This window comes from Sarcophilus harrisii, chromosome 2 (genome assembly GCF_902635505.1).
Source record: "Sarcophilus harrisii chromosome 2, mSarHar1.11, whole genome shotgun sequence".
In the NCBI taxonomy this organism is placed as follows: domain Eukaryota; kingdom Metazoa; phylum Chordata; class Mammalia; order Dasyuromorphia; family Dasyuridae; genus Sarcophilus; species Sarcophilus harrisii.
The window spans coordinates 58,340,280-58,353,596 of record NC_045427.1 but is presented as its reverse complement, the minus strand read 5'-3'; the positions used below and the strand labels follow the sequence as shown (position 1 = coordinate 58,353,596).

The 13,317-nt window shown below is 34.5% G+C and overlaps 1 protein-coding gene across 5 annotated transcripts in view; it reads right to left on the bottom strand.

The window, feature by feature from the left end:
* TERB1 (telomere repeat binding bouquet formation protein 1) overlaps nucleotides 1-13,317 on the bottom strand; it is a 46,451-nt gene that overhangs the window by 1,088 nt on the left and 32,046 nt on the right. For 4 of the 5 annotated variants that reach the window (XM_012540291.3, XM_031950325.1, XM_031950324.1 and 1 more), the window contains 4 exons: nucleotides 10,595-10,659; nucleotides 10,167-10,262; nucleotides 6,617-6,766; nucleotides 6,035-6,125 (listed from right to left, as the gene is read on the bottom strand). In XM_012540291.3, the coding sequence (XP_012395745.1) occupies nucleotides 6,055-6,125; nucleotides 6,617-6,766; nucleotides 10,167-10,262; nucleotides 10,595-10,659 (382 nt within the window). In that variant the 3' untranslated portion in view covers nucleotides 6,035-6,054. The remainder of the gene's footprint in view (nucleotides 1-6,034; nucleotides 6,126-6,616; nucleotides 6,767-10,166; nucleotides 10,263-10,594; nucleotides 10,660-13,317) is intronic. The other variant, XM_031950326.1, reaches the window with a different exon arrangement.

Genomic DNA, 13,317 nt, shown 5'->3' with positions numbered 1-13,317 from the left:
ACTCTCCCAACACACTACTCCAAACAACTTTAAAATAACACCTCAAGTTGAATTTTGGAGTGGCAGGAGCAACAAAAGATCAGATGAAACATTTCTCTTGCCTAAGACAAGTAGGAAGTCCACAGGAGATGTCTGTGGCATGAGGGAGGGAGTCAGCCCAGAACGTAGCAGTAACCTTAGCAGTGAACCTTGGAGGCCATTGCAAGAGCAGCAGCGGCTTCAGGAGCTCTCATCCCAGAGATAAGGGAGCCAGCCAACTGGTCAGAAAGAGATTACAGAGGATCTTCTACTGGCACTGGATGCACCTGGTGCTGACTGATAACTCGATTGCCCATATGTAGTGATGGGTCACAGTTTCAAGGAAAGGATGCTTGTGGTCTTTCACAAGGGAGCAAGGAACCTGATCACTGTTCCAAGGCAGAAGACAGCACTAGAATTTGTGTGCAGGGAGCAGGGGTTCTTCCTGGGTGAAGACCAAAATATAAACCAGGAGAAGGACCACACCTCTCCCTGAATCACATCACTTTGGAAACACTAAAAACTTGCAGAACCCCAGGATTAGCTCTGAAAACAGCAGTACAAAAAAGTCTGAAGCTTGGGACAGGAACTCATTACCCCAGGTAAGTAGAGCTCAACTTTAATATAAACAGGGAAGACTAAGTCAAACTCAGAAGAAGACAACAATATGAAAACAGCTATAAAGCAAGCCTCAAAAAAAAAAAAAAAAAAAAAAAAATGCTAATTGGAGCCAAGTGTTAAAAACCATCCCTAACTGCACTGTAAGGGGCGGATCAATTCTCCGAGAGCCTCCACAGCTGTGGATCATAACATCTGAAGGAATTGCAAAGCAGCCTTTACAGACACAGGTATTGCTTGTGGACTGGGAAAATAATTTGGAGGCAGAGGGAAGAGGAGAGAGGTCAGATAATGCTGGCCTTTCAGTGGGGAGGTCTCCGTCTCTTTGAATCACCATCATCCTCTCACAAGAAGAGAAGAAAAGGTCTACCAGACTTAAAGCAAAGTTACACATTGTATTCCTAACACCCAAGAATAACAAAAATTCCTTTGAAGAGTTAATAAAAGTGAGGAGTTGTAAAACAAATGGGGGAGGGAAAGAAATGAGAATGATGTTAAGAAAATTATGAAAAAATAACAACTTTGCTAAAGAAGCACAAAAAATGCTGAAGAAAATAATACCTTAAAAAACAGAATTGCCCTAATGATAAAAATAAAAAAAAAAAAAGGCATTAAAAATAGTAAGGGAACTCCTTACAAAGCAGAATTGGTCAAATAGAAAAATGGGCATAAAAGCTTAAATAAGAAAATAATTCCAAAGAACCAAGCTTTGGGGATAAGAAGTCATCATATGACAAAAATTGCTTGGAAAACAACTGGCAGAAACTAGATAACAGATCTCACACCAGATACCAAGATAAGGTCAAAATGAGAACATGATTTAGACATAAGGGGTAATAAGAAAATCAGCGGAGTATGGAATAATTTATCTGTCAGATCTATGGATAAGGGAAGAATTTATGACAAGAGATAGAACATTATGGGAAATAAAATGGATAATACTAATTACCTTAAATTTGAAAGTTTTTGCATAAACAAGACATCCAGGATTAGAGGGAAAATAGTAAATGTGAGGGGGAAGATTTTTTCCTGCAGCAAGTTTCTCTGATAAAGGCCTCATTTCTCAAAGATAAACATAACTAAGTAAAATATATAAAAATATAGTCATTTCCCAATTGATAAATTATCAGATGATATAAACAGGCAGTTTTCAGAAGAAGGAATAAAGATAATAAGATATAAGATTCTTGTTAGGTTCTTCTGCATATTATTTCCACTTCTTAATCTCTACCATTTTTGTCTTTATCCTGCCCATTTTTGCATGAAACATTCCCTAGTTATGTTAATTTCCTCAAAGAGATCTCTTGCCTTTCCCATTCTATTGTTTTCTTCTTTCTTTGCACTGCTCATTCTCTCTCTTTGCAATTCTCTGAAATTCTGCATGTAGTATATCTTTTCCTTTCTCTTTCCTTCTTAGGTACTGGAAAAGCCTGACCAAATAACCGTTTTGCTTTCTCTTTCAGATTTTTTTTTTAAATTTTTGCTTCCTATACAATATTGTGATCCTCTGCCATAATTCTTCAGGCACTCTACCAAATCTAATTCCTTAGATCTATTCTTCACTTCCACTTCATATTCATAAGGGATGTTATTTAGGTCAGACCAAAACAATCTCATAGTTTCCCCTACTTTCTTCAATTTAAGTCTAAATTTTGCAATTAGAAGTTTATGATTGCCATGTCCCGCTTGATAAATGATCAAAGCCTAAAGGGCTATAAATTCATGCATATCTTTTGACCTAACAATACCACTATTAAGCTTGAGTCCCAAAAGAGATTTTTTAAAACTAGAAAAGGACCTATATGTACAAAAATAAAGCAGCTCTCTTCTCAGGGCAAAAAAAAAAAAAAAAAGGAAATTGAGAGGATGCCTATCAATTGGGGAATGAATAAACTGTGGTATGCAATTATGATGGAATGTCATTGTTCTATGGGAAATGATAAGTAGGATGTTCTCACAAAAAAACTAGAAAGTCCTCCATGAACTCAAGCAAAGTGAAATGTACTGTATATAAAATAATAGCAGTGTCCTGGGATGATCAGTTGTAAATGACTTTGCTATTCTCAGATGTACAATGATCCACAGCTACTCTGAAGGACTTATGATGAGAAATCCTATCCATACCTAGAGAAGGAACTGATTGTATCTGAATATACATTGAAGCACCCTCTCTTTCTCTCTTTTTTTTTAATGGTATTTTTCTTGAGGGTTGAATTTTTTGTTTTGTTTTGTTTGTTTGGGTTTTTTTTTTTTTTTTTTTTTTAGGATGGGAGATCTGTTTTCTTTTACAACATGACTTTATGGGAATGTTTTGCATAACTTCATATATAGATTTTTATCGAGGGTTGAGGATAAGGGAAAGACTCTGGAACTCAAAAATTTTAAAAACAAATGTAAAAAAATTCTTTTAAATGTAACTGGGGGAAAAAATTAATTAAAAAAAGAAGCTCATGATCGAGCCACAGTCAGATTCAGGTCTTGTTTTAACTGGCTGTATAGAGCTTCTCCATCTTTGGCTACAAAATATATAATCAATCAGGGCTCTATTCTCTTAGTCACATAGCTTAAGAATATGTTGTAAGCATTATGTTGTTTTCCTATTTTGTTTCTTTTAACCATATCTATTTTTATTTGCTTTACTTTGCTATCCCTGTTTTTAAAAGTCCACTTGAATAATCATAAATTCTGCTCCAGATCCTCATGTAACTACATAATTCCTTATAGTTCAGTTGTAAACAACACATTGTTGAAATCTGCTTTCTAATCTATTCTGCCATCTCCCCCTATTTTATGGGCAAGTTCATCTCTAATATAATCCACAACCATAATCAAGAACATGTATCCACTTATACAGCTAGGTTTCAATTAGTGCAAATGAATCCTATGAAGTGATTGCATATATTTGAATTCAAAATATTTGAAATCATAATTATGTAAAATGTGGATAATTAGCTTTAGCCCAATGACCACTTCATGTATTCATTAGTGTATTAATGAGGACCTAGCTACACTTTCCCCGCCCCCCATCTTCTGAGGGAGGGCTTTCTTAGACTGAATATACAAGCCCCAGAAGGAATCAAACATAACAACACAGTATTTGATGAATGCAAGGGCTATAACCTCTTAGAATAAGGATTACTGATTTAAAAACTACTGAGGATACTAGAAAGTAGTCTGACAGAAAACCGTTAAGATGAACATCATGCACTATATACCACAATAAATTCCAAATGGATACATGAACTAGCTATCAAAGTTCATAGCATAAACAAATTAGAGGAATAGGGACCTTTCACAACCATAGACTGAGGAAGAATTCTTGACTAAACAAAAGTCAGAGAGAATTTCAGGAAATAATATGAACAATTTTGATTACATAAAAATAATCTTTATAATTATCTCTGATAAAGATCTGATATCCTCGACATACAGGAAATTATACAAATATTTAAGAAACAGAAGCATTCCTTTAAAATTAGTCAAAAGAGAAGAATTGGTAGCTCTTAAAAGAAAAAAATGCAAATTGTTAACAAGCATGAATTAATGCTTCAAATAATCAATAATGAGAGAAGACCAACTGAAACAACTCTTAAGTTTAACCTCAGAATTATCATAATGAGAAATTGTTAGAAAAGAAAAACTAATACACTGTTAATGAAACTACATTTTAGAATACAATTTGAAACTACTTCCTAAAGTTCATTAAACTGGGTCTACCCTTTGAGCCAGTAATAAAGCTCTGAGGTAAATAACCCAGAGATCAAAGAAAGAGGAAAAGGACCCATATATACAAAAATATTTATAGCAGCACTTTTTTATTGTGGCAAAAGATAATGAACCATGTTGGTAACCAAACAGATGAATAAAATGTGGCATATAAATATAATGAAATGTTAAGGTGTGAATCTGGCAAAAACTGGATTCTAGTCCCAGCTTGCCACTTTCTAGCTATGTTACTGAGAACAAGGAACAATTTCTCTGAGTCTTAATTTCCTTATCTACAATATGGGAATAATAATATTTGTACTATGTCTATCAAAGAATTATCATGAGGAAGATACATTGTACTTTACAATGTCCATTGGACGCTGTAGAGTGTTATAGGAATATCAGCAATTATAATTAGCATTTTTTTCCTTATCATGTTATGCCATAGTTCTCAGTCTCCCTAATTATCCTGACCAAGTCCTGACTCAGTTTCTCTGCTTCAGCTAAAAGCTCAGTCCTTCAAAAGCTCCCCTCCCTCTTTATCAGAATATTTGATAAGGATAAAAGATCTTATAGTTTATAATATCAGAATGCTTCTCCCCATCCCAAGCTACTGGAATGTCAGATACTGTCTTATCAAGATGACTCTCCCCATCTCCAGGGTTCCTCCTCCCCATGTCAGAACCAGATTGTCAAAGTCCTGTTCTTGCTCAGCACCCTGATTCTGCCCCCGCCTCAATCCACCCCAAGTCTGAGCCACATATGTATATATGTCATTGAGAACTCTCACTGTTTGTTGGATTATTGGAGACAATAGTCTCATTCAGCTCTGGGACCAAACCATGGATCCATTTGGTCCCATTAATTAAATTATTAAATACTCTCTAATCTCTATCTTGCTCAGTTTCTCTGGCATTACAATGATAGTAGTTATTATATAATTACTGGATCTAGAAAACAGCAAAATAATAAAAGCTTCACAGTATTTTTCTAATTACCATGATGGAAGAAAAGGAACCTATACATAAAAAGAGAAAAAAGGTGCTTAAGAAAGAGATCAGAGTAATTGAAAGTAAGAACATTGGATTTACAGTCAGAAAACCTGGCTTCAATTGTTGGTTTTGTAAACATAAGCCATTATAATTCATCACTTACAAATTCATAACCAGAAATAATCTTAGAGATTATTTAGTGTAGAGGGCTGAAACTCTTGAGTCCTTACACTGAGATTGGTTCAAGCACTTAGGGCTAATTACTGATTGAACAATACTATATGGGCAGATGCTTGGAAAATGGTCCTTCCCACTATCCTGTGCTGGCTCAATGATTGGTGTATACAGAGGATTGTAGGAGGGACTAAGGGGTGGAGTAAGACAGCCAGAGTCACTCTTTAACAGTAGAGGAGGAAGAAGATGGTTGTGGAGATTCTGCTTCCATCCTGTTCACTTCTATCCCCAAAGACCAAGAATAAAGACTAAGGACTTTTGCTTATCCTGACTCCTGCTGATTCTGGGGTGTCCTGGGTACTAGCGCGGTCGCCACAATTTAGGACAATTTTCACATTTATAAATGAGGAAAATGAACTTAAAGTCCATGAAAATATCTTCAAATCATTTATCTGCTCTTTTTCCCCCAGAGATATATCTGAAATAGAAAAACTTAATTTTATTTTTAAAAATTCAGAGCCTACTTTGTAAATTGTCTTGAAAATTATTTTTTTTCTTCATGTGTAGAAGAATTACCATCAAATCTTTTCTTCTTATATGGGGTCAATAGTATCTCTGTAAAATATAAGATTTAGAAAATGGTTAGAGTATTCATATGAACAATCACTTGTTAATTTTACAGAGTAAAATATGTAAAATACATATTTAATATACATCTATATGTTACATTGAAAACTTTAGGCAAGTTGGGTTTTTTTGTTTATTTTTTTCTGAGGCAATTGGGGTTAAGTGACTTGTCCAGGATCACACAGCTAGGAAGTGTTAAGTGTCTGAGACCAGCTCTGAACTCAAGTTCTCCTGACTTCAGGGCTGGTATTCTATCCATTGTGCCACCTAGCTGCCCCTAGGCAAGTTGTTAAGAATTTTAAAACTATCCAAAGAGACTAAAATTATCCTCCAGGGCTTTTTAAAAATCCTTAACTGCTCAGAAATAATTTTTCTTTTCAATAACCTTTTCCCCCTTAACTTTAATGTAATTCATAGTTTTGAAGCTAAATCCAGTCTAAAGATTTTATCACAAACACAATTAAAAGCTGCTGAATTACTTTTGTTAAAGATAAGTGATTTCCTTAGGTCACTTTTATATCTATCTTCAGCTTCCAGAATGACTTTGTGGCGATCACATTGGAATGGGCAAGAGTGCAAGAGCCTGCTAAAATTTCTGCTATTCAAGGATTTTCCTACTTCTATGCAACCTAAAAAAAAATGATATACAGATGTTATAAAATAGCTAATTACAAATCTGAATGCAAAATATTATCATTAGGATAGTAACTATAGCCCAATCAGATACTTAATTATGTTTATTATCAAGTGAATGTGACCATATGTTATGTTTGTAGATAATTAACCAACATTTACTGAATACTTATTATATGCCTAAAGCTGTGAAGAGATGTATAATAAATATAAAATAATTATAGCCATCTAGAATCTAGTTGGGAAAATAATGCAAACAGACATCAAACAGCCAGAATCCAAATGAGTGCTAAATTCTCATAATAACTAAAAGATTGGAGTAGCAGAAAGATAAGAATTAAAAGAATATATTTTATATATAGCATTTTTGGAAGGAGAAGAATGTTGATTAGAATGGGGTTGGAGCTAGGAAAAAATAATAGAGAGATCTTGAAAATCAGAGTTTAATTCTGATGCAAGAGGAAATGGGAAATTATATGTTCTTAAGTAGCAAGTAGCATGATAAAAGTGGTATTTTAGAAACATAGTTTAGAATTGATCATGTGACATTGATTAGTTGGGAAAGAAGCAGAAAGACCAATCAGAACTGAAAGAGACTGTAGAGATAATCTATTCCAGTCCCCTCATTTTATAGATAAAGAAGCTGGAGACTGAAAAAGGAAAATAACTTGCCTAAGTTTACAAGCAGTTTTCAAAAGAAAAACACAAATTATCAATAACTACTTGAGAAAGTGTTCAAACAATTTAATAATTACAAAAACTCAAAATAACTGAGATACTACCTTATACCCATTAAAAAAGTAAAAACTCTTATAAATAGTAAAATTCAATGCTTTTTATGACAATGGTACATTGAAAGATGAGCAATAGATTTAGATTACACTATTCCAAATTCAAATTCAATGGTGGTTAATGCCATAGGAAAATAGCTGCTGGAATTGTGAATTGATACAATCTTTTTGCAAAATTACTTAGAATTATATGGTGAGATTTATAAATGTTATTTAGCAATTGCATTAGAGATCTACACTAAAACTGCTACTGATGGGGAAGGAGAATTATTTGTATGGAAATATTTTTTAAAGCATTATTTGTTCTAGCAAAAAACTGGAAATGAGTCAGATTGAGTATAAGTGGGGAATGTTTTTAAAAATTGTAATATACCAAATGAAACAATATTTGTAAAGCACTTAGCACTATACATAACATAATAAGGGCTTAATAAATATTTCCTTCCTTCCTTCTTTCCTACATGAATGAAATAATGTTGCATCATAAAAAATATAAGTTTGAAGAACATTAAAAAATATGGAAAACATGCAAAGTGATTCACAGGTAAAAGAAAAATAAAAAGAATAATATATACTGATTACAAATTTTTTAAAATGAAAAAAATACAGAAATATATTTAAATAGAAAGGAAAAGGGGGTATGTAAACAAAAAGGCTAATTGTTACTTTTTAAAATAAATTTGTCATTTGCTAAACAAAATGTGAATAGAAACATTTTATGTATACCTTGGTTCTGTTCTTATTATTGTTTTGTATTTTTGAAGATTGGTACCTGATGAGGATTGTCAGTTTTAGGATGGAAATTACTTTCATAGAAAAAATGAAAATAAAGGTCTAGAGTGAAATGAGTCAGGATATAAATTTGAGAGGTGTGAGCATGCTGGTTCTCTAGAGTTGAAATAGTGAAACCAAATGAGCTCAACTAGTGATGATTTATTGAGAAGGGTCACTAAAGTCAAGGAAGAGTTCCACATAAGTATTAGATTAGCTAGATGTTGAGAGATCCCTTCCAATTCTGTGATTCTGAATTTTTGAGTTTCAAGTAGGAGGGAATCATTAAATAATGATTTTATTATAAAGGAGTTGAAGAAGGTGAGAAATGGGAAAAGGCCACTGGTTTTAGCAAAAATATCAAAGATAATCTTTGAAACATTAGGGAAGGAAGGCAGATTTTAAAGAGTTACTTTGGGACTGAGTAGCTAAGAAAAGAAGATAGCAGGCAAACCCACAAATTTGAAAATTTTTATAGTGAAAGAAAAGTGTGAGATTGAATGGAAGCAATAAGGGTAGCAGGTTCAAATAAATTTCTCTTCCTTCCTTCAAACCCAAAAGAGAGCACAGACTTGTACATATTTGAAAATGGAAGGGATAGAATCTGAAGACAATCCAATCCATTCTACCATCCATGAAATACCAGTTCTAAACTAGACAATGTAACTAGGCAACAAGAAGACAAAGATAAAATTTAAGTCTCTGTCCTTAAGGAATTTACATTGTATACAAAGAATGAAGATTCTAGAAGAAAGAAATGATCTGAACTACAGCATATTAAGATTTGAAAAAGACCTCAGAGATTACTGAATCTAATTCCTTCATTTTAAAGATAAAGTAACAGGCTGAAAGAAAATACATGACATTCCAAAGTTGCAGTCAGGTGGAAGAAAAGGTATGATTAGAATTCTCATCTTCCAACTCTAAGGATTCCAAATTACTGACTGCTCTCTCTACCTCATTACATTGCTTCACTTATAAGAGTTTTTAGAAAATGAGGAAAAATGTGGGGTACAGAACACAGGGAAATGTATGTTTAGAGAAGATAAAAAGGAAATTGTTGTGAGAGGGATGAAATATGGATACATTGACAATGAGATATTATGGTGTGATGAAGGTAGGCAGAGAAACTCATGCTGGATGGTATTGATCTTCTCTAAAAACAAGAGGCAAAGAAATCTGCTGAGAGAATATTAGTTTGAGGGAGAAGCTAGTGTTTTAAGAGAGAGATCAGACTAAAAATTAAGGGAAGTATGTTGAAATGCCAAAGAAAAAGAAATTTGAATGTTTACTATACATTGTTACACTATTTGCTAGAAATAATAAAAGTTTTGTATGTGTGCTTCAAGTGTTTACAGAACAATCCAGAACATATTGCTTTATATTAGGTCTCAAATTTTTTTTTTAAATTGTTATTTAATAAAGTTATGCTATACACATCAGAAAGAAGACAGTTATTAAAAAAAAAAAAAAGTAAAATGAACTCTTGTTCTTTGACTCATTGGCTCAGAAAAACTAAATGATCAGTTCTCCATGGCTTTATATCAGAGAGAAGGGAGGTATTTGAGAAATTCCTGCTCCTATTATATTATGCTGGATTTTTTGTTTTTGTTGTTTTCTAAGTGACCAGTGATACTCAGAAAGAAAGAAGACATTAGTTTGGATTGGCAAGAAAAATAAGTTTAGACCAGTGTTTAAAAAACGTTTTAAATTTGGGACTAAGAGAAGATTTATTTTATATGTTGAAGAAGAAAATTGAAATTTGGCAGCTCTGCAAAGACAAAGCTAAATAACTAGAACTGTGTTAATTATGTTAATTGTTTTTAAAAATTACCTGAACACCTGAAATTCAATGTTTTAGGATAATTGTCACTTCCTTGAAAAATGGAGGCTTCTTTGCTGATTATATCCGAACACAATGCAAGTGGATCTGAAAAGAGATATTACAAAACACAATATTTATCCACATCCATGATAACAAAAAGGGCTTAGCATTTGTAAGAGTTTTTCCTCCCCCATCACAGATGTACTGAAGTGTTTCATCCTCTACATTCTAGAGGGGTTTTTTTAATATAGTCACCCCGCTGCTCAAATAGAGAGACAAAATTTAAGAAAAAAAATGATCCTCCCAGACAGGGATCAGAAGTGGTGTTAGGCCATTGTTGAGGGAAGGGAGCAGAGATACATGAGTATTACTATCAGTTATAATACCCAATTAAGGATTTTGGTTTAAAAAAGGAAATTAAAACTCTGTAACTGTACCTGTCACTTGTGTCTGATGCTTTCTATTTTTGACAACTGGAGCTGGACTTTTATAAACTTGTTCACTAAAAGAAGGGTATTAAAAATAAAAAAGAACATTAGCAATGAGGGCAAAGCACTTGTTATGAATAAAGCAGAATAAGAATCTTCAGTGTTTAGCAAGCAGATTAGCAGTAGGCAGAGTATGCGCTGATAACACGGATCTGGAATATTTTGTAAATTCATTGGCCCTGAACACAATCTTTAGTCACTGGCAAGTCTAAGATATTCAGAGGAAAGAGAATAAAAATAGAGATAAATGAGAAGGGGAAGTTAAGAAAGAAGGAAAAAAAGATAAAAGGAGGAAAAAAAAAAACAAAAGAAAGGAAGTACATAAAGTTGAGAGTATTAACTCTCTCCTTTTAGCCCCTGTTTTATTTTCAGAAGAATCTGGAAATGGAATTATCATGAATGAGTGAGGGAAGAAGCAAAGGCATCAGTGAAGAGGCTGTTAGATAGAAAAATCAAAGACCAATTAGATCAGTCCCAGGTGAGGAAACTGAGACTGAAAGATAGGAAATGGTTTCCTGAGGCAGAGGAAAGTCTGTCTGCCCTAGCTCCAGATGATACCAGCAGATCAAGGGAGGATAGAGGTTTAAAAAAAAAAAAAAAAAAAAAAAAAAAAAAAAAAAGCAGTTGCCACAAAAAGACCAAAGCTTTGGTGAGGCAGGTAAAGTCACACAGGAGCCAAATTTTTGAGTAATCCCCAAGTTTCCTCCTTTCACTCCGAATTGACTCATCTATGACTGATTTTCCTGTTCATTGCAGCATATGTGGGCTTTGGTAGCCTGAAGACTAGCCTGGCCCTTATGTTTACTTGGATTTAGCTCCCAACCCATAAAATGCTTCTCTCAGGCAGAGATTGCTCTTACTCTAGCTCCGTGTTTGCCTAATGAATAGCATACATAGAACCAACAGTTACTTCCAATCAACAAGTATTTTAGGTGATATTCAACAGAAACTGTGTGAGAAGTTGCTCACCCTCATGGAAAGAAAACCTCCTTCTCCCAAAAACAGGTGGATCTAAGCATGATATTGCATAGGTTAGCCACTCAAGTGTGAGGGAAGCTATTAAAAGAAACTGGGGACCAGAAAGGCCTCACAATTGAACTAAGGCTAAAAGAGAGGGATAAGAAGGTGGGTTTGTTTGAAGACTGTGGCCACCATGAGAAGTAGGGAGGATAGAACAAACCAAATAGTCTTTTCCTCTTGATGCTCAACATTTTCACATAGGGAAGATCAAGTTAAATGAGAGAAAGGAAGGGAAATGATCAGAAAAAAAAAAATTCAAGTGGTACCTTCAGAACATGTATCTTGTTGGGACATTGAAAGGAGTGGTCAGGACTTGCCACTATGACTGTATGGAATGTGAGGTTAGCATGGTGCAGCAAAGTGAGTGCTGGATGCCAGCCCTTCAGCTTACCACTTACATGACCCTAATCACCACCTCCGACTCTAAATCCAATAAACAATACTTCAGCATCAGTTGATAAAACTACTTCCTCCTCCTTGACTTTGCCCAGCCACCAGCAATAAGGAAGTCTTCTAGGCTCTTGTTTGAAAAATTGGAGACAATAGCCAGGAAAACACACACACACACACACACACACACACACACACACACACGGCCAAATAGAGACTAGTTAACAGGAAAAATTCAAATGGTCTGACTAGGGACTAAAAACTAAGAAAAAAAAGTTCTAGATATATTCATGTTTTAGACCTTGCTAAGTCATGGGAATACAAAGGCAAAAATAACAGTTCTTGCTCTCATGGAGCTTACACTTCACAGGGGTAGAGAACATGTACCTATATAATTTTAAGCAAAATAAACAGAAAATGATTTGAGGAATAGGAAGGTTCTAGCTGCTGTGAAATCAGTAAAGGCATCATGGATGTCATTATCTCAGGTATGAACTATACTTAAGAGCAAAGAAAATTTATTTTGTCTAATGCCCACAAATCTCTACACCTGTAAGGAAGCATCTTTCAGTAAACATTACTAAACTGGCTCTGACTTAATGGCTTCATCGATGCTTATTCTTCCCTAGGTTAGGGGGATAAGCCATGAATCTGGACCAGCATAAACAGCTGTGAGTACCCCGGCTTCTACTTCCTGTTGAGGACTCTGTGCTATCACATCAATCCCTGAAATGATGTGGAGCCTCCAGAAGCATTTAAGGGTTTTGCCAAACTACCCAGAAAGAAAAACCAAGGAGATAAAAGTTCTCCATTGTTGCAGATACCGATGTATAGTGGGAAGGCCATACAACAGATGAAAGACACACACTTAAGATGGATAATGAGCTGGGCCAGAATTTAATAAGAGAAATGGGTGAGCAGGATTAAATCTGGGAAATTGTGCAGTGCTTTCAATAACCCCAGGCTTTTTACAGAAATAAAAACTAATCTTTGTAATACCCATAGGCTTCCAATTATGCCATAGAGTTATAAATCATGGAATACCACAGTCTCTGAGGAGTCAAAATTAGTAGTTATCCAAAAAGCAAAGGAGAGGTGCCTAGTAGATATAGACTGCAGCAAATTTTTTGTTCAATCACTTTTTAGTTGTGTCTGACTCTTGGATGACCCCAAGAAAAATGGTTTTCTTGATACAGTTAGTGGTGCAGTTTGCCATTTTTTTTCCTAGCTCATTTTCAAGATAAAGAAACTGAAGCAAACAG